Here is an 18,600-nt window from a genome sequence, read left to right as displayed (position 1 = left end):
TCAGAAGACCTCTTTCCTCAAAAGTGCCATTCAGTGGAAACGTGGAACTGTATCTAAAGAAAGGGAGAAGTAAAAAGATGCATATAATACTAAGGTCTTGAGCAAGGTTGCAACATCTGAGTGAGAACTAATTTCCCTGTGTTCTTAGTGTGAGGGGTAGAGGGTGTATTGCTAACAGTCCAGGGAACGTGTAACTTTCGAGGTAGGGTACTTAAATAGGGGGGCTCGGAAGGAAGGGAGCTGCAAGTCAGCAGAGCAGGGGGAGAGAAAGCGGGTGAATCAGGCTGCCAGGGCTAATGGGAGACTTGGTGTCCCGAGGGTGCGGCTGGCCATGAAGATTCAGGTGCACCTTTTCTGAGTTGGGAGAGTTGTCTATAAATCACTTTAGAGTTTAGAGTTCAAAAATAAGGGAATTCCCTGGCGGTCCAGTGGTTAAGACTCGGCGCTTTCACTGCTGTGGCCCGGCTTCGATCCCTAGTCAGGGAACTAAGATCCTGCAAGCCACACAGCACAGCCAAAAAAAAAAAGAAAAAAAGCTGTTACAATAATTATGATGATAATAGTAAATGGAGGATAGGTGGATAGATGTTTTACCCCAGGGGATTTGGCACTTTAAATTTTTCAGTCCACTGCAGCCTGTATCAATTCAGAGGTCCTTAGAGCAGAGACCTGCTCTGACAAAGATTCCTCATTACCTGGTGATTTCTCTTCTGCCTGATGCACCCTGGGACTGCTCGAGCTATTGTTCAGCTACCGGGAGCAAGCAGAGGCTGGGCGGAGACAGCGTTGGAGTCTCCGTGACTCTAAGTGAACATTTACATCCAGGCTGATCTGAGCAGCAGTGGGCAGACGGTTAGCGAACACTCTTCCTTCAAGGACGTAAAGACAGAGAGCTTGACTGTCTCAGTAACAGTTGAATGAATTGTTGTCTGTGGGGTGTTGTCAGCCTCAAAGAAGCAATCCGTTTTCTCTCCTTGCCCTCTGAAAAAGATCTCCTTGTGCCATTGTCAGATCTCTGTGCTACAAGTGTTCTTGGGTTGGATTTGGCTTCTGCGTTTATCTCCATTGTCAGGAACCCTTCCCTGAATACCCACCCTCCCACCTGCCCAAGGCAAGGGAAGGTGTCACTACTGGCAGAACCAGTAGGCTGTCTACTACTGGTATGCAGCCCTGTTGTCACCACTCTGCATTCATTGTCTTTGTCACTTTGCTGCTTTGTTTCCTGCAACGCTGCTACACTAAGGAACTCAGGAGCAGAGACTGTCTCTTCTTTGCCATCACCTGGCACAGCACCTGACGTGCAGTAGGCACTTGGGTATTTATTGAAGGAATAAGTGATTTTTTTTTTGTCCGATGTACTAAATTAGTTAGATTAAGGCAGATAAGGAAACAGTCACTAGATGCAAGATGAATTCTTGAGGATTGATCACTTAAAGATCTCTTCTTGGCAAGTCTGTCGACACTTTTGCTTTTTTTGCTTCTCTTTTTCCCTGCCCAGGCTCTTAAATTGATTGCATAAAATTTTGTTTCCCTTTGAATGCTGTAGGGTGCTGCTGCCACAAGAGCTATCTTTGGAGTTTACGTAAATATTTGTTGTTTAAGGGACCTAGTACGGTTAGAGCAGGGAAATTGGGGAAAAACAGATTCTCAAACCCCTGGAAACTGTGACCTGAAGAACTGTGTGGGTTTGTTTTTACTTAGGGGCGCATAACCTAGGGACTATGGATAGGCTTCTGGAGGCCTGTGAACCCCTGATTTCCCACAGCTGTTGGTGAGACTGTATGTGTGTGTGTGTGTGTGTGTGTGTGTGTGTGTGTGTGTGTGTGTGTGTGTGTGTGTGTGTGTGTGTGTGCACAATGTGGATGCACCAGAACCTGCAGCCTTCGTTAGGTTATCAAAGTAAGAGGAGTCTCCTCCTCCCAAAAGGTTCAAGACTACTGTGCAGCCAGGTGTTGGTGGAATACCTACCATATGATCCAGAGCAAGCCGGGATGATGGCACACCTTTGTCCTCAAGGAGTTTATGATCCAATAAAGATTAAAAGATTTGACCCTAAACCTCTTAGAGCTGGCAAAAGAGAGATCAGTGAGGGCTGGGAGATAGATTTGTTAGGACTTGAAGGATGAGTAGCATTGAAGTGATTGAGACTAGATCGAATAGCTTTCTCTTCCCAGCTCTCCAAGACAGGAGGCCTCCTAGCTTCCCAGTGATTCCATGCAACTTGGTGGCCCAAATTGGTAATAGTCCACCTCCAGTTTTACTGTGTGCCCATCCCCTCCCATTGGATCCTTTCCAAAATAGAGAGTCACTGATCCCATATACTCATGACAAACAGCAGTAATAGCAGCTAATAAAACTTTTAATGTGGTAACATTAGCTCCTGGCTTTATTTTCAGTATCTCACCTCCATATTACAGATTGAAAATAGACAGCCCTCCTGGGTGCTGGAGTTTAATAACTCCCTCGGTTTTATCCCTCCCCACAGAGAGATGGCTCGGCACACATCTGTCTCCCTTGTGTGTTCACAGTGACCGCGAGAAACAGACGCCCAGCGTCAGTGAGCACTTTGATGTGTGGTAAACCATTCCTCAGAAAACACCGACCCAGTCTTTCCTGGAACTGCCTTCCAAAAACCCCCACCAAACTAGTAAATGGAAAATGGCTGCTAAGTGTTCGGAATAAGTAATATGCATATATTTCAGCTTTATAACTAACTGAGAGCAAATTACAGTGTTGCCCTGATGGGAGACAGCAGGACAAAAGGCCAGACTCTTTCTCGAGCTGATTTCCTACAGCTGTTGGTGAACTCCCAGGCTGCTTAATCTAATTGGGAAATGCTCTTTATTTAGCCCTAGCATGCGGCACAGAGCCTTCTACGGCACCTGTGGGCAGCGAGGCAGGCGTGACCCTCAGTACGTTGCTTACCTTCTCTGAGTCTGTGTTTCCTTGGCTTCCTTGCAAGGGTAGTTGTGCATATTAAGAGAGAACACGCGCCAAGTGCCAATTAGGACCTCACGTTGCCAGGCCCAGTGCTGAGTGTTTCCATGAGTCTCATCCCATTCTTTCTCATAGCAGTCTTCTGAGAAGGGTGTAATTTCCAATTTTCTGAAAAGGAAAAGGGGATTCAGAAAGATGGAGATTGGAGCTGGGACTCTAACCCAGAGCCATTATTACCCTTTTGGCCACATCGCCTCCCTTCCCTGGGGTAATTTGAAGCCCAAAGAAGACAGATCCGTTGGGCCCCTCCAACTAATGGAGCAGCGGAAACGGGCAGCTGATGGGGGACTCCGGTGTCCTACACCGGTACCCACCTCTCTCACCGCATGGGAGGGTGGTTCTGCCTCCTGACACCGACTGTGTGGGGTCTTTTCCAATACCACGTCAATTCTCCGACACCAGCCAGGTGTCCTGCCACCCAGTTCTGGCACTAACTGCCCAGAGTCATCATCAGGCTCTACAGGTTTAGGGCTCAACCCCACAGAACCGCCCTCACTTCACCACGCCAGCTGCAAGGCCCCAGGCTGTGCACACCCTGTCTGACTTGGCCAGAAAGTCGGGGGTTCCCACAACCTACCCCCAGGTTCGATAATTTATTAGAACAACTGACAGAACTCAGGAAAATGCTATGCAGTTGATCCTTGAACAACACAGTTTGAACTGCGTGGGTCCACTTATACTCAAATCTTTTTCAATAGTAAGTACAGGGCTTCCCTGGTGGCACAGTGGTTGGGAGTCCGCCTGCCGATGCAGGGGACACGGGTTCGTGCCCCGGTCGGGGAGGATCCCACGTGCCGCGGAGCGGCTGGGCCCGTGAGCCATGGCCGCTGAGCCTGCGCGTCCGGAGCCTGTGCTCCGCAGCGGGAGAGGCCGCGACAGTGAGAGGCCCACGTACCGCAAAAAAAAAAAAAAAAAAAAAAATAGTAAGTACAGCCGTACTCCCCAGTCTGCGGTTGGTTGAATCTGTGGATGCTGGACCACCGATACGGAAGAACCGCAGATACAGAGCATCGACTTTAAGTTATGGGCGGATTTTCAACTGTGTTAGGGGTTAGCACCCCTAACCCCTACGGTGCTCAGGGTTCAACTGTCTTACTATTACGGTTTACTATAAAGGATAGAACTCCGGAACGCCAAATGGAAGAGATGCCTAGGGCAAAGTATGGGGTAAGGGACACAGAGTTTCCATGCCCTCTCTGGGCACGCCACCCTCGATGTGTTCACCAACCTGGAAGCTCTCTGAACCCTGTTGTTTAGGGTTTTTATATAAAGGTTCCATTAAATAGGCGTGATTGATTAATCATTGACCGTTGGTGGCCGAGTTCAATCTCCAGCCCCTCTACCCTCCCTGGAGGTGGGGGTGGGGCTGAAAGTTCTACTCTTTCATCAAGGCTGGGTCTTTCTGGTGACTAGCCCCCATCCTGAAGCTATCTAGCCTCTCCCCCGCCCCCCGCACCCCAAGAGTCCACCTCATTATCATAAACTCAGGTATGGGGTAACAAGGGGCTTGTTATGAATAACAAAAGACACTCCTATCACTCAGGAAATTCCTGAGGGTTTTAGGAGCTCTGTACCAGGAACTAGGGACAAAGACCAACTATATATTTCCTTAATACCACACTGTCCCTGCCCTCCCTACAGGGTTCCTGCGTTTACAACCTTGCCATGGGCTTCCTCAGCCCCTGTGGGCATCTAGGGCTGAAGTGGCCCGTGACCTCTGAGGCTGGGAAGGAGCAGCAGGAAGGGCCCAGCCCTGGGCCTCTGGTCATGGGGGTGGGGGTGCTGTGCTCCCGCAGGGCTTTGCTTCCTAGAGCGCCCTACCTGCTCTCTCAGCTACTCTCCCGTGACTTAAGCGTTCATCTCAAAGTATCGCGAATCCCTTTTCATAAGAGAGGGAACAAATCCTGGAGTTCTTTGGGCAGAGGCCACTCACAGCCTTCAGAATGGAAAGGACCCACATTCCAGCCCTTTCTTCTGTGCTTCAGGCTGGTGAAGCTGTGAGCTTTGTAGCATCAGACTGAACCGATTCAGAACTTTACCAAGTTCCTTCCCACTTGGGACTGCCCTAGAAAAACCCTCCACATTTCCATCTACATTTATCATAGCCACTTTCTACAGTTATCATGGAAGAGAATTGGTGGGACTAGAGCTGTTAAATCTAGTCAGTTATTTCCCTGCAGTCAGCCTAGATCTCTGTAATTCTGTCTTTCAGAAAAGGCAGCTAATTTCAGTAGAGATACCCCCATCTATCACTATAATAGTTTAATAGGTGCAGTTAGTTACAGCTCACATATACCAACGGGCTTTATGTGAGTAACTGCCGTATTTATGCTGCTTTGAATTGATGGTAAAGTGCTAAAATATGAGGTATGTGGTTTCATATGCTATGATTTTATGGGGGTTCTGTGTTACTTAATCTCCCCCTCCTCCTATAATTCTAGGTTAGCTAGTTGCTTTCTCGTTATCCAAATCGTTTTAAAACAAAGCTTTCTCCACATTTTTTGACTACTTCCCATGTGCCCATTTCTCACCACCCTCCTGTATTCTGCTTGCTTATAAGTTAAACACAAGTCATTTGCATTCCAAAAATGCCTTCTTGCCATAAAAGCAGGCAGTCAGCTCCACTTTGGGCTCTTTCAGATAAGCAGCGTTCATGTAGCTTGTGACTCGGCAGTGCTAGCGGATTTCCTTGGGACCCAGTGCCCTGATCGGAACAGCATGCCCTGGCAAGCTGCCTGGAGAGCCCAGCAGCCAAAGCGAAGTAAAGCCTGTTTCACAGAATAATCCCGCCCTTCCATCCAAGACAGAAATCATCTGGGTGGAAGCGCAAATCCCCAAGACAGTTCCGACAGGCCTGCCTTGCCTGGCTGTTCCTGTTGCACTTTCCCTCTCCACAGCAGTGAGCTTTGGTGGACAGGCCGCTCTGCCCTTCGCCAGTGGAGAGGAGATGAGACTGTTTTTTCCCCGACAGGCAGTGCAGCAGGCTGTCCTGTCACAGCAGCCCTGGGGACCGGCACCCGCTCTCGACTGAGGGCCCTCGCTGTCTCCCTCCCTCTCCCTCTCATAGGGGGCGTGCGCATGTGCGTGTGTGCGTGTGCGTGCGCGTGCGTGTGCGTGTGCGTGTGTGTGTGTGTGTGTGTGTGTGTGTGTTTCTGTCCAGCTTCTGGGAAAGGGTGCAACCCTCTTGTGGGGGATCCCAGGCAAAGCGAAGCCGTTGCCCTGCTCTGGAAAAGTGAGCAGGCCAGATCTAGAGACCACACGTAGAACAGCAGATGGCTTGCCCTGGTGAGATCAGGAATTCACTCAGTCCCCATGACTTCTCTAGGAAGTAGCGGAGTCAGGGAAACCAGTCCATAAAGGAAGGTAGGAGCTGGGTGCGCTTGTGTATGAAGCACCTTTTCTGTGCTGGCCAGGCCTGAGGCTTTCTCTCTCCCATATTCTGTGGGCTGGAAGGTCTGCCTGTATGCCTTGAGGCAGGAGGGTGGTTGAGAGCAAACTACTTCAGTCCGCTTCCTTCCTCTCTTCAGCCAGAGAAACTGCACTTTTATTTTCAGGCATGTGTTCCTCCTTCCCTCCTTTCTGTGGATAGTTACTGAATGCCTTCTCCAGGCACGAGTTACTGTGCCAAATCCAAGTACACAGAACAGTAATCGGAAAACATGCCTGTTCTCTCCTTGGGGGACCAGCATGCAGCGAATAATCACACAGCTGTACAGTAACTTTCAGGTTTTGCCCAGTGCTGTAGAGAGAAAGTATGGGGGTAGTGTAGTGCGGTGGTTAGACACAGGCTTTGGAGTCTGTATGGGAACAGTCCTGATGGTAGTATACAGCTCATAGGGCTGTCGTAAGGGTTTCGGAGCTCATGCACGTAAAACGCTTATCACTGTGCCTGGCCCAAAGTAAGAGGATTGCATAAATGTAAGCAGTTTTTATTATCATAACTGACTTAATTTAGATCTGGGGATCAGTGGAGACCTCTGAGGGAGCAATGTTTAGCCAGCCAAAAAGGTGGAGGTAGAAGTAGAAGGAACAACCTGTAGGAAGGCTCGGAGGCAGGAGGGGCTCATGCTTCGAGACTCTGAAAGGCCAGCGTGATTGGAGTGAAGTGGGTTGGGGGAGGGCAGCAGGGCAGCTGGTGATGCAGGCCACCCAGGCCACATGTGGACAACTTTGTATTGTGTCCTAGATGCAGAGTACAGACTGTAGGCTGGTGGGGACCACGATCAGATTTAATGCCAGAGTGTTAACAGCCTATGAAGTGTACTTTCTCAGTGAGGAAAGAGAGGCCAGAAAAGGAGGGACACTGGGCTGTGATTGGTGACATCACAGAACCTTTCGTGGTTCATTGGGAATGAGGAGCCGGAAAGAAGTTGACCTCCGCCCTCATTAATGCTTGAGAGGAATCTGCCTATGACCTCAAGGGGCTTTACTTGGGGGCCTGCTGTGGAAGGGAAGTTGGCATTGTATGCATGGGGGGGTGTGTATTGTACCTGTGTGTTAGTTTGACTGTTTCTTTGTTGGTGGCTCTTTGTTTAGTCAGTGAGGACCCCCCCCCCAATTGCAGTGGCACTAGCTCGCCTCCGAGCCACACTGCCATCACCCCCGTGCCACTGGGCTTGAGTGTGCTGGCGAAGTCACACTTGGAGCCCGAAGGACGCTCACATTCTTGGCAGTAGGGTCTCCCAGCTGCTCTTGGCTTTGAACATTCGTTGCTGCTTTGCAGAGCACAGTCTGCTCACCTCAGTTATAGGTCACACTCCTCTCCCCCCCATCCCGTGCTGCCCAGAAAGAGCAGTATTAACTCTGGGCTGGCCTAAGGTTCACTTTGTCATAGCGGTTTTCTTAAACACATATATTGGGCTTTGCGTTTCCTTGAAAGTCAGGAAAAAAACAGAGCCCCTCATTTGGCTCAGAGCAGGGTCCAGAAGCCCTCTTTCACAGTTAATGACAGTAAATACATGGGTAGCTTATAAAGGATCAGCCAGATGCTAGAGCCATATGATGCCCCAGACTTGGTGTGATATTTTCATCTCTTCCCTTTCAGAGCTCTTCTCTCCCTTCCTCCTCAGCCTTGAGGTCTATGACGTGGCTGTGTGTACATGCAATGGCGTTGGAAATTTATAAAGCCACAATGCCTAGTTGTGGGGCTGACACCCGGTCAGGCAGTCATAATAGAGTGCTAGTGGCATTCTGTCATGGGGTGAAAGGAGGTCTGGCATTGCCAGAAACAGATCTTGATTGGCGAGGGAATTACCAAGGGAAGACAGCTAACAAAGGGGCACTGGAGGGGCCAGAGTGACCCTAGTGTTCCAAGTAATAGAAGAGCCAGAAAATCATTCCAAGCACATCCAAAACAGGAAGGCAACAGGGGGATCTAGTGGGTATTCTTTAATGTTATCAATAGTAGAACTTCATCATAGGAATAAAGCACGGACACTGTCCATTGGCTGCTGTCTGTCGAGAGAGGAGGCAGCATTTTTTCTCTGGCTCTCCCTGCTTATCCTCCAACTGAGAGATGAGAACACTGAGTGGGGTGTGAATGAAGAGATGAATGCGTATAAGTAAACAAGGGAGGAATGGAAAATCCTTCTAACCCGTAATGAATCTGGCATTTATAGGATAAAGCCTACATGTAGTATTTAAAGGATAAGGGAACAGGGAATTAACATTGGAGGGAGTAGCATGGTGTTTAAATGCACAGTCAAGGTGGGAGAGAGGCTCAAGAGGGAGGGGATATGGGGACATATGTATATGTATAGCTGATTCACTTTGTTGTACAGCAGAAACTAACACGCCATTGTAAAGCCATTATACTCCAATAAAGATGTGAAAAAATAAATAAAAATAAGTGCACAGTCATCCAAGACAGAGACTCGAGTGAGCCAGTTCACAGCCTGCTCCCCCCACCATGTACACACACAGCTCTGTGGCCTTGGGCTTAGCCTCTCTGAGCCTCTATTTGCTCTCTGTAAAGTGGGAATAAAAATAATAATATTTACCTCAAGGAATTATTGGGTGGATTCACTATGATAATTCTAGTGCAGAGCTTAGGAAAGTGCCTGGCACATAGTAAGCCCTCAGCAAAAGTTAACTGTTATTATTATTGTTTTATTATTATCTTTATTACTTCAGGGTGCCAGCCATTTGTATTACTTGCTTTCCTATGTGTAATCTCAGTATTCACAACATCTTGATAGTCATTGATAAACAACCCCGTATTTGATGAGGAACCAAGGCTTTGAGAGGTGGAGGGATTTGTCCTGAGTCGCCCGGCAGCTGTAGGACAGAGCCAGGATCAAAACTGAGGTTACTCCGGCGTCAAAGCCCGTGTGTGTTTTCAATATTTTTCTGCCAACTGGCCTGTTTTGGCCGAGCCCTCAGAGCAGGCCATGCCTACAGGGAGGCGCTGCTGTTGAAGCTTGTTAAAATGTAGAGAAAGGGCAGGGGGAAGGCATTATGCTGTGGGCTTTACGTAGGTTATCTCATTTGTTCCTTGCAGTAGTCTAAGAAGGTGGGGGTTAATCCACTGTAGAGTCAGATGTGCAGAAGTTAGAGTCAGGATCCGAACCCTGATCTCCCTGACAGCAAAATTCAGGTGCTCCTCCACTTGCCAGCTTGCTTTCCACTTAGATCGTTAGGATAATAGCTGCTCCCTTAGCCCTGTGCTAAGACCTCGTTCAGTGCGCCCCACCAGGGTGTACGGTGGGGACTGTTCTGTGTTGTGCAGAAAAGGAAAGGAAGCGCGATTGCCCAAGATCTTAACAGCCAGTAAGTGGCTTGTGACTCCACGCTAAAGGCTCAGCCACACCCCAGCCCTTTCACATTCCGTTGTGGGTGGGGGTGCTGCAGTGTGACCCTCAGGAGGACACAGACTGCAGTGACACGTTGGCATTTGACCCAGAGAGGTCGGTCCCCTTCAAGACAATTTGGACTTTATGCTCGACGGGGTTTCCTTTTCTCCCAGAGTTCTCAGCACCCCTCTGGCCTTGAAACTTAACCTGCCTGAGACTTACCTCTGGGATACAGGAAAAAAAAGGAGAAGGGTCTATTAGATGCATTTCCTTAAAAGTTGACAAAAGTAGTTCAGTAGTTAAAGCCTGTCTGGCGTGGGGCGTTTTACAGCACTGGCGGCACCAATTAAAAAAAATTTTTAAGGACTAAAGTGCTGAGTTTTATATCTAAATATAGAAAGTGAAAAATAAACAAGTCAGAGTTTGTCTTGGAGGAAGTATTGATTTGTTGCTAGAAAGGAAACTTAGGAGGAACTGAGTCCTGGTGTGACCGAGCAGGGCCGAAGCCTGGCCGGGGCAGACTACGGAAGGGCTTCAGGCCAAGAATGCCGGTGCCGAGAAGTGGTGCTTGGGATCCAGGAATAAAAACTTTTTTGGACGTTTCAGAAAATCAGACATGTACCAGAGCAGAAGGTGGTTCTCCTCTCGGTTTCCAAGCTCCTGCAGGTCACCTGTCCATTCTCCTGGTGCCCCTGGTGTGGCAAGTGCCACAGGCATCTCTTGGCCGCTGTGATGGGGAAGTCAAGGGTAAAATATGCCAGTTCTTAGCCCACAGGGAACGCCTCGTGGCTGGCATTGCTGGGTCATCTAGCCTTCTGTCACCAAAATAGTTTTGAGGAAGACCACAGCTGAAAGCTCTGTGAAGGATCTTATCTGCCATGTTGGGTGCTCAGTAAATTTTTTTTAAATTTATTTATTTTATTGTATTTATTTTTATTTTTGGCTGCGTTAGGTCTTTGTTGCTGCACACGGGCTTTCTCTAGTCGCGGCGAGCGGGGGCTGCTCTTCGTTGCGGTGCGCGGGCTTCTCACTGAGGTGGCTTCTCTTGCTGCGGAGCGCCGGCTTCAGTAGCTGTGGCTCGTGGGCTCTAGAGCGCAGGCTCAGTAGTTGTGGCGCACGGGCTTAGTTGCTCCGCGGTATGTGGGATCTTCCCGGACCAGGGCTCGAACCCGTGTCCCCTGCCTTGGCAGGTGGATTCTTAACCACTGCGCCACCAGGGAAGCCCAGTAAATATTTACTGAAAGAAAAAATAAAGGCCTCTTTGCTTTTCTCTTTTTTAACGTCCTTTTGAAAAATCACACATGGCCGTGGTTTAAATAATGTGTAGAGGCTTGCTAACAAATAAAAAGCACCAGTTTTAATACTTTTTGGAGATGCTTTGTTCCTGAAGTATCTGGTATTTATTTTTCCTTGTGTATTGCCCCCCAATTTTATTGAATCATAGATTTTAAGAGGCAGAGGGACCTTAGAGGCCTGGACCATCTTCTAGAGTGGTGGCTGGTCTCACAGTGTGGTTCCTGGACCAGCCGCGTCAGCGTCACCTGGGAATGTGTTGGAAATGCAGATTTTGGGGGCCCACTCCCAACCAACAGAATCAGAAACCCTACAGGTGCAGCCCTGTAACCTATATTATAACCAGCCCTCCAGGTGATCCTGCTGCGTGCTCAAGTTTGAAAACTGGTGATTTAAAACGCAGTAGTAAAAAAAAAAACAAAAAAAACGCAGTAGTTGAAGAACACAGGCTCTGGAAGCAGATGGGGTTCAGATTGCAATTCACTAGCTCTCTGATCTCATGCATGTTACTTTACCTCTTAGCCTCTGCATTCCCATCTGTAAAATGAGGTTAGTAATAATCTCTGAAGGAGCTATGGTGAGAACTGATGTAAAAATGCACGGTAAGGGGCTTCCCTGGTGGCGCAGTGGTTGCGCGTCCGCCTGCCGATGCAGGGGAACCGGGTTCGTGCCCCGGTCTGGGAGGATCCCACGTGCCGCGGAGCGGCTGGGCCCGTGAGCCATGGCCGCTGGGCCTGCGCGTCCGGAGCCTGTGCTCCGCAACGGGAGAGGCCGCAGCAGAGGGAGGCCCGCATACCACAAAAAAAAAAAAAAAAAAAAATGCACGGTAAGGACTTAGCACTGTGTGCCTCACACATAGTAAGCGTTCAATAAATGGTTTCTTACTGGTGTTATTAGCTGTCTTCTTAGACCAGGTATTAATCTTTTTAAACAGCGTCCCAGACAGATGGCTGTCCAGTAAGAAGGGAGTTCAGAAGCTCTGGCCCTTTATAATGAGTGACAGCTGTAGCTATTATTATTTTATATCTTGAGAGAATATTTGCCTTCCTGTCATTCCCATTCTAGTCGTAGCTCTGTTCTCTAGAGCCATTGGAACAAGACTGTTCTACCTAGAAATTGTTTAGATTTTTGAAGTTAGCAGCCTTGGCTATTCTGAACTGTCTCTTGTTCTATTCCCACATGTTAACTTGTTTCTCTTGTTCTGTTCCCAAAGATTAAAAGATTCCCAAAGAAATCAGTAGGGCTCTGTTAAAAAAAAAAAAAAAAAAAAAAAAAGACCTATCGCTGAGATTCTGCTATGGTAATGGGTCTTTGGAGATTTCTGGTTTGTAGAGATGCCTCATAGTTTAAGATTGAAGCTTTCTCAGTGGGACCTCTAGCCATGGAACAGATCTTGTGGCTAGAGGGTACTGCTTTCTGCTGGCAGGTGTGAGCCAGAGTCAGCCCCTGAGTGCTTCTGTGTGGGTCTGTGGGTCCCAGGATGCACACCCCTTGGAATCCAGCATCTCTGCCTAGGGGCCTGCTCCAGACCCCCAGCCCTTTCCCTGCTCCGGTCTTGGGCTCCTTGCCAAGCAGCCTTTGCTCTGTGAGGCATCCTAGTTCTCACCTGTGTTGCTAGCTCTCTGTTTCACGAGCAGCCTGCAGTTTGCAGTCTGCTCTAAGATTTTTGTTTTTATTTAATTGATGTCTAATTAATAGTTGTGAAAAATTGTACTGGCCAAGCAGATGATACCTTTCCTAAATTATGCCGTGTTGTTGTGTAGAGCAGTGGCAGAATTGCTATTTTAAAGTGGGATTTCGTAATATGAACACGTGTCCAGATTACAGGAAATACTAAGTTGATGATGAATTTTTGATGCTATGGAGCCGGCCTTGCGCTTTCAAATGCTTCCATTTTTGTGATCATCCATCTAGTGAGGTTTCAGCAGGCCCGCACCTCTGATAATTTCCCGATAGCTAATTTGCAGTTTGTTTTCTGCCCTGTGATACCGGGGCAGGTGGTCATTAGGAGACAGTGCAGAGGACTCCTCTGTCGGTGCTGAAGGTCAGGGTTGCCAGAAGACGACGAATGGCCTGAGGCTGTCAGGATCTTCTCCCGTTCAGAGTGCCTCTCCACCCTGGGGCTCAGGAACTGTGGACATCGCTACTTCATGGAGGACTTTTTAAGCTCCTGCCGTTTGTACCATTGTTTTCTTTGTGTTAGCGAGGGCTGATACTCAGGTAAAGAGAAAAGTGTAGTGATTTTTTTAAACCTAGGGGGTGAAGATTTGAATCTGTTGACACATACCCAGGGCTTGTCAAAACGTGGGTGATTTCACGTGTAAGCATGTGACGTGTTACCCGAGATGTGAAATAGGTAGAAAGTTTAAATATGTCTGAGAATAGTTTAGAAAAGCCACTGAGGAAAGAGACCGTTGTAAAATTACTAACTAGGGCTGGTGAACAGGGGCCATCCTGACCTCTAACTTCTGGAGGTTGACAGCGATAGAGGGGGTGGACCATCTCAAAATGGGCCACCCAGAATACTGAGGGCCGGTGGGTTTCACTCAGGTGTGGCGTTTCTTTGAGGGGATTGGTGGGGGGGAGACTGTGGTCTGGACCCCAGCCTGATGGTGGGTGAATGTCAGGCATCTTCTGGAACAGTGTGGAGGCAGAAGAGTAGCAGAGGCCCTGGACTGAGACCACTCTGCCTCTTACCAGCTGTGCAGTTCAGGGTGAGGACTTCACCTTTCTGAATCTCCCTTTTCTCACCTTTATTCTCTCTCCATCCAGTAGCCCCACCATAAGGGGTTGAGGATTCGATGGCATCATCATTCATCCAATGAATGAGTGGTGGATGTGGGAAAGTATGTAGCCCAGTGCACTACGTGGTGACCATGCAGGAAATACTAACTCCAAAGGGGAGGGCAGTGGGAAGGTCACCACCGGGCTGGGGTGTGTCCAGGGCCTCAGGTTTGGATAGTTCTTGTGCGGAGTACAGTGATGGCGCAGCTCCTTTGTAGCTAGGCATTGCACAGCAGGGTGTCCTTGAGGCTGGTGGTCCGTTAACCCCCGTTTCTCTGAGGTGAAAGGGCCCATGTGCAGTTAACAGCTTTTAGGCTAGGGAATTGATGACTTCTGCTTTGATGTTCTTCACAGCTCACCTGCCACCGATCTGGGGCTCCAGAAACAGGCAGACTGCTTTTATCTCGCCTGATGGGTGCCTCTCCACAGGCGTCAATTACGGTGATAACTGACGTTGAGACACTTGGCTCTCAAGAGCCTCCTAATGGACTTCAGGGCCTAGTCCTCTCTCCACTGTCCGCACTGCCTTCTGGTGTTCAGTGGTGGCTCCAGGGTGCTTCCTCAGTGCCCCTTCAGCTGGTCAGAGTTGCTCAAAACCATGATCTTCAGAAGGGAACCAAGATTGGTTTGGCCATGAGATCCCATCTTGGTTTTCACAGTGACGTCATTGTCCTTTAGACCCATGGTCTTAGGGGCACAACAGTGGACTTCCCTTCCTGGAGAGAAGGAGAACCAAGTTGAGAGACAGTGCTTGGAGTCCACTGCAAGCTGCACAGTACTTCCTGTGCCAAGGGGTGGGGGGTGAAGGGTGGAGGGGGAGTCATTCTCTCACTTGGTTCTTTATATCCTCCCATGTTATTATTTAATTGAATTTTAGCATTGCTTTTTTCCTTACCTAACACTGTACACCAAGTAAGTTCCAAAAGAATCGCAGGGTTAAACGTAAAAAAAAAAAAAAGTTGTAAAAGAACAAGAAGGAAGAAATAGAAGAAATAGAGAATATCTGATCTAGGAAAAGGAAAATCCTCTCTAACCATAAAAACAAATGAAGACATCGTAAAGAAATTGATGGGTCTTGAAAACCTAAAATTTTTGAATTATGTACTTCCAAAAAATTCAGTACACAAAATTAGAAGACAGATAACAAAAGGGAAAAAATGTAAAGATATATAACATTAACATAGTTCCTTAATAGTCAAGTACAAAATGAGAAGAACCACTCCTATAGGAAAATGAACGAGAACATGAATAGGAAATTCACAAAGTAAGAAATACACACTGCCAAGAATCTTTTAAACTTAACTAGCTATCAAAAAACATAATTGTGGGGCTTCCCTGGTGGCGCAGTGGTTGAGAGTCCGCCTGCCGATGCAGGGGACACGGGTTCGTGCCCCGGTCCGGGACGATCCCACATACCGCGGAGCGGCTGGGCCCGTGAGCCATGGCCGCTGAGCCTGCGCGTCCGGAGCCTGTGCTCCGCAACGGGAGAGGCCACAACAGTGAGAGGCCCGCGTACTGAAAAAACATAATTGTGGGTTATTCCTAACAGTGAAAACTTGGAAAAGCCTAAATGATTAACAGTAGATTGTTTTTAAGTTACTGTATATTTTGATGTCTTTAAAATCATGTTGTAAAAAAACAGTTAATGATTTAGGTTCACAACATACTTTGTAAATGAAATGGGTGGGTTAAAACAGTATTCTCTCCATTTTGTTAAAAAAAATTAAAATTCCAGAGTGTACATCAAAATGTGGACGAAAGATATCTTTCTGTCTGATGTGCTTCTGTATCATTTTAATTTTTACAAAAAACAAAGACTTGTACATTTTTAAGTGAAAAAGAAAATGGGCAAAAGTGGGTTGAAGCATCTAGGTAAGTCAAGAGTGCTTTAGCCCTGTTCCTCTCTCCCAGTGGGTGCCTCATGGACTCTCCCCTTTCCTCAAGTGCAGTCCTCCTCATTCTCTGCTCTCCACTTCCTGCTCCTAAGACACCTGCTTGTTTCTTCTCAGGATTGAGCACTGAAGGCATCTACCGGGTCAGCGGGAACAAGTCAGAGATGGAGAGTCTGCAAAGACAGTTTGACCAAGGTAAGGCCACAGCCCGGCTGAGCACCGGAGGCCAGTCAGGGCAGACGCAACAGCCGAACTGCCAGTGGAGCCCCTCGGGGGTGCTCCTGTCACACAGCCCCAAAGCCAAGAGGTGCTGGCTGGGTGACTGAGAAGGAGAAAGTGTTTTGGCCCCTGTCAGCAAACAGAAGTGTCATCCCCGCCAGACCTGCTTCAGCCGGGCTGCTCCCACACCTCACCATCCAAAGACACTGTTCCAGCTCGCCGCGGCACGTGCCTCGTTCAACAGGAAAGGGCCTTGCTTCCCTTGGACTGGGCTGTGCAGGCGTTAATCTCAGGCATATGATGTAAAAGCTGGGTTGAGATGACAGTCCTCTTTTGCCAGGGCCATAGGCGTACCCTCAACCATGAGTACCCACCTCACAGAGTCCCTGCAGGAGAGAAACAAAGCAAGGGAGCATTTTGTGATGAGCTGAGCCTTGGGCCCCAGACTCCCAGAGCTGAACTCCCATGAGTTAGACTGGCTCTTGGCAGGGACTTCTGTCTCCTAAGCTAGATCAGGTCTGAGAGGCCTAGAGCCAGATGGCCAAATCTATTTCACCCTAACCCAACAGCCAAACTCTAACTCTTAGAACTGAACACCCACCAATGCCAGAAGCAAATGAGCCAAAGCAGTAAAAATTCACAGATGTCACTGACCAAAGAGGAAAGTAAGCTGGGGATCAAAGTAGGGTCCAACTTAGCATGTGACTGGGCCTCAGGAGACCAAGCCAGGCAGCCTGTGCGGGCCTGCAGGACCAAGCAGCTAACCAGTGTGCACTGGGAGCAGGCACCACCACCCCCACCAGCACCCAGGGGCCCGTAGCGCTTCGTTAACACCACCGTCAGCCTCTGCTGGATGGCAGCAGGAGAAGGTGACCCAGGAGAGAAGGAAAATGTGTGTTAGTCTTGCAGGATAGGAAGCATGAGGTCAAAATGAGGGTAAAGCCACCCTTGGGTATACACTTGATTATATGCCAGAATCTGTAACATGGGTTACATACAACCCCCAGATAGAAACAGCTGATATCTATCAGTAGATGATTTGTTACGATCAGAAATGCAATAGAGCGTGTAAAGAAAAATTAGAGACAGAGGTCAGAGGTATCATAAGCTGGAAGGGACCAGCAAGGGGAAAATGAGCCTTGTTGCCCGATTACCACAAGGAGCAGGGACGGAGATGGCAGTCCAGGCTGTTGGTGCCATTTTTGTAACCTTCCAGGAAAAGGGAGCTGGCCTTTTGGGAAAGCCTCCTCCTGTTTTCCCTGAGTGCGAGGGTATAAGGAAAAGGTAGCAGCACATCCAGGCCAAACAAGGGGAGTTGGATGGCACAGAATGGGGGGTGCAGCTCCTCTACTCAAAGGCTGACCTTGGAAGGTTGGGTGTCAGCCTCTGTCTGTGAATCTCAGAACTTTCTTTTCTTTTTTTTTTTTTTTTTTTTTTTTTTTTTTTTTTTTTTTTTTTTTTTTAGCAGCACCCAGGGATGCCACCTTCTGTCCAGTCTGTGATGATCCTGAGTCCCTGCCCAGGCTCCAGGCCTGCCCTGGGCAGCATCCCTGGGTCCTCGTTTCTCTGCTTATCCCCAGCGCTGAGTGTTCCTTGCTTCTGCCCAGCTTAGATTGATCTGGCCTCACTCTCCCAACTTCCTTTCAGATCACAACCTGGATTTGGCAGAGAAGGACTTTACAGTGAACACTGTGGCAGGGGCCATGAAGAGCTTTTTCTCAGAACTGCCAGACCCCCTGGTCCCATACAACATGCAGATTGATCTGGTGGAGGCACACAGTGAGTAGTGGCCACCGTGCGTAGCTTGTGGGCCCCTGGCAGCGCCCCAGGCGGACTCTGTGTTGGGCAGATTGAGGGAGGGGGTGCAGCACCGTAAGAATGGGTCCTGCCCTCAGAGAGCTGACACTTTGACTCTTGGAACTGAGATGTGAAGGACATAAGGAAAGGGAACTAGCAAGGTGGCACCGAAGGGGCTGACACATTAGGCCCCTGCCTTGGTTGACCAGAGGTGCTTCTCTGAGGGTTCTGTCAAGAAAGTTGCAGGTGGCCCCAGAGCTCCGTGAGCTCAGAGCCTGGGTTTGATGTTGGACTCGGGGCAAGTCTCTGCTCCGTTGCTTGCTCACAGTGTGTGCGTGGCCAGCGTGACCTTCCCTGGCCCTTGGTCGCCCTGTTACCATCCCTGCTCGTATTTATTACATGAGATTAGGAGAGGTCTGGAGGCAAGGCTGTGTCACAGGCCTGGTAAGTGGTAGGTGTATTACTTTCCTTTGCCCTCCTCTCGCTCACCCCTCTTCTCCCAGCTCTCTTAGAAGGAAATGAACGTGTGGTGCAGGGCCAGATAGCCTCTGAGGAAGCCATCCTCTTGAGGGAAGGGGACAGCTCCGATGGCCCTGACCAGATGATCACTTGAGGCTGCAGCAAGTTAGCATCTCTGGTTTTAAGGGTCACCTTGCACCCCATCCTGCCTGCCCCGAGGGCTGTTTCTGCCCTGGCTCGTCTCTCTCCGGAGGCATTTGCCCACCATGTGGGAACCTTCCCACTGGGCAGCCTTTCCTGGACTTCGTGTAGTGCTCGGGGGCGGGGGGGGGGGGGCGGGCTGACCTCTCCAAGCCCCCCACGGGGTG

The 18,600-nt window shown here is 48.9% G+C and overlaps 1 protein-coding gene across 1 annotated transcript in view; it reads left to right on the top strand.

Annotated features, from left to right (window-relative positions):
* The window catches only part of ARHGAP35 (Rho GTPase activating protein 35), a 79,402-nt gene that overhangs the window by 47,635 nt on the left and 13,167 nt on the right, over positions 1 to 18,600 (top strand). Inside the window, exons 3-4 of the mRNA XM_028477727.2 lie at positions 15,875 to 15,952; positions 17,624 to 17,755. Of these exons, the coding sequence (XP_028333528.1) occupies positions 15,875 to 15,952; positions 17,624 to 17,755 (210 nt within the window). The remainder of the gene's footprint in view (positions 1 to 15,874; positions 15,953 to 17,623; positions 17,756 to 18,600) is intronic.

The sequence above is a fragment of the Physeter macrocephalus genome, chromosome 17, assembly GCF_002837175.3.
Source record: "Physeter macrocephalus isolate SW-GA chromosome 17, ASM283717v5, whole genome shotgun sequence".
Lineage (NCBI taxonomy): Eukaryota > Metazoa > Chordata > Mammalia > Artiodactyla > Physeteridae > Physeter > Physeter macrocephalus.
The sequence above is the reverse complement of the archived record's forward strand: the minus strand, read 5'-3'. Positions and strand labels throughout refer to the sequence as shown.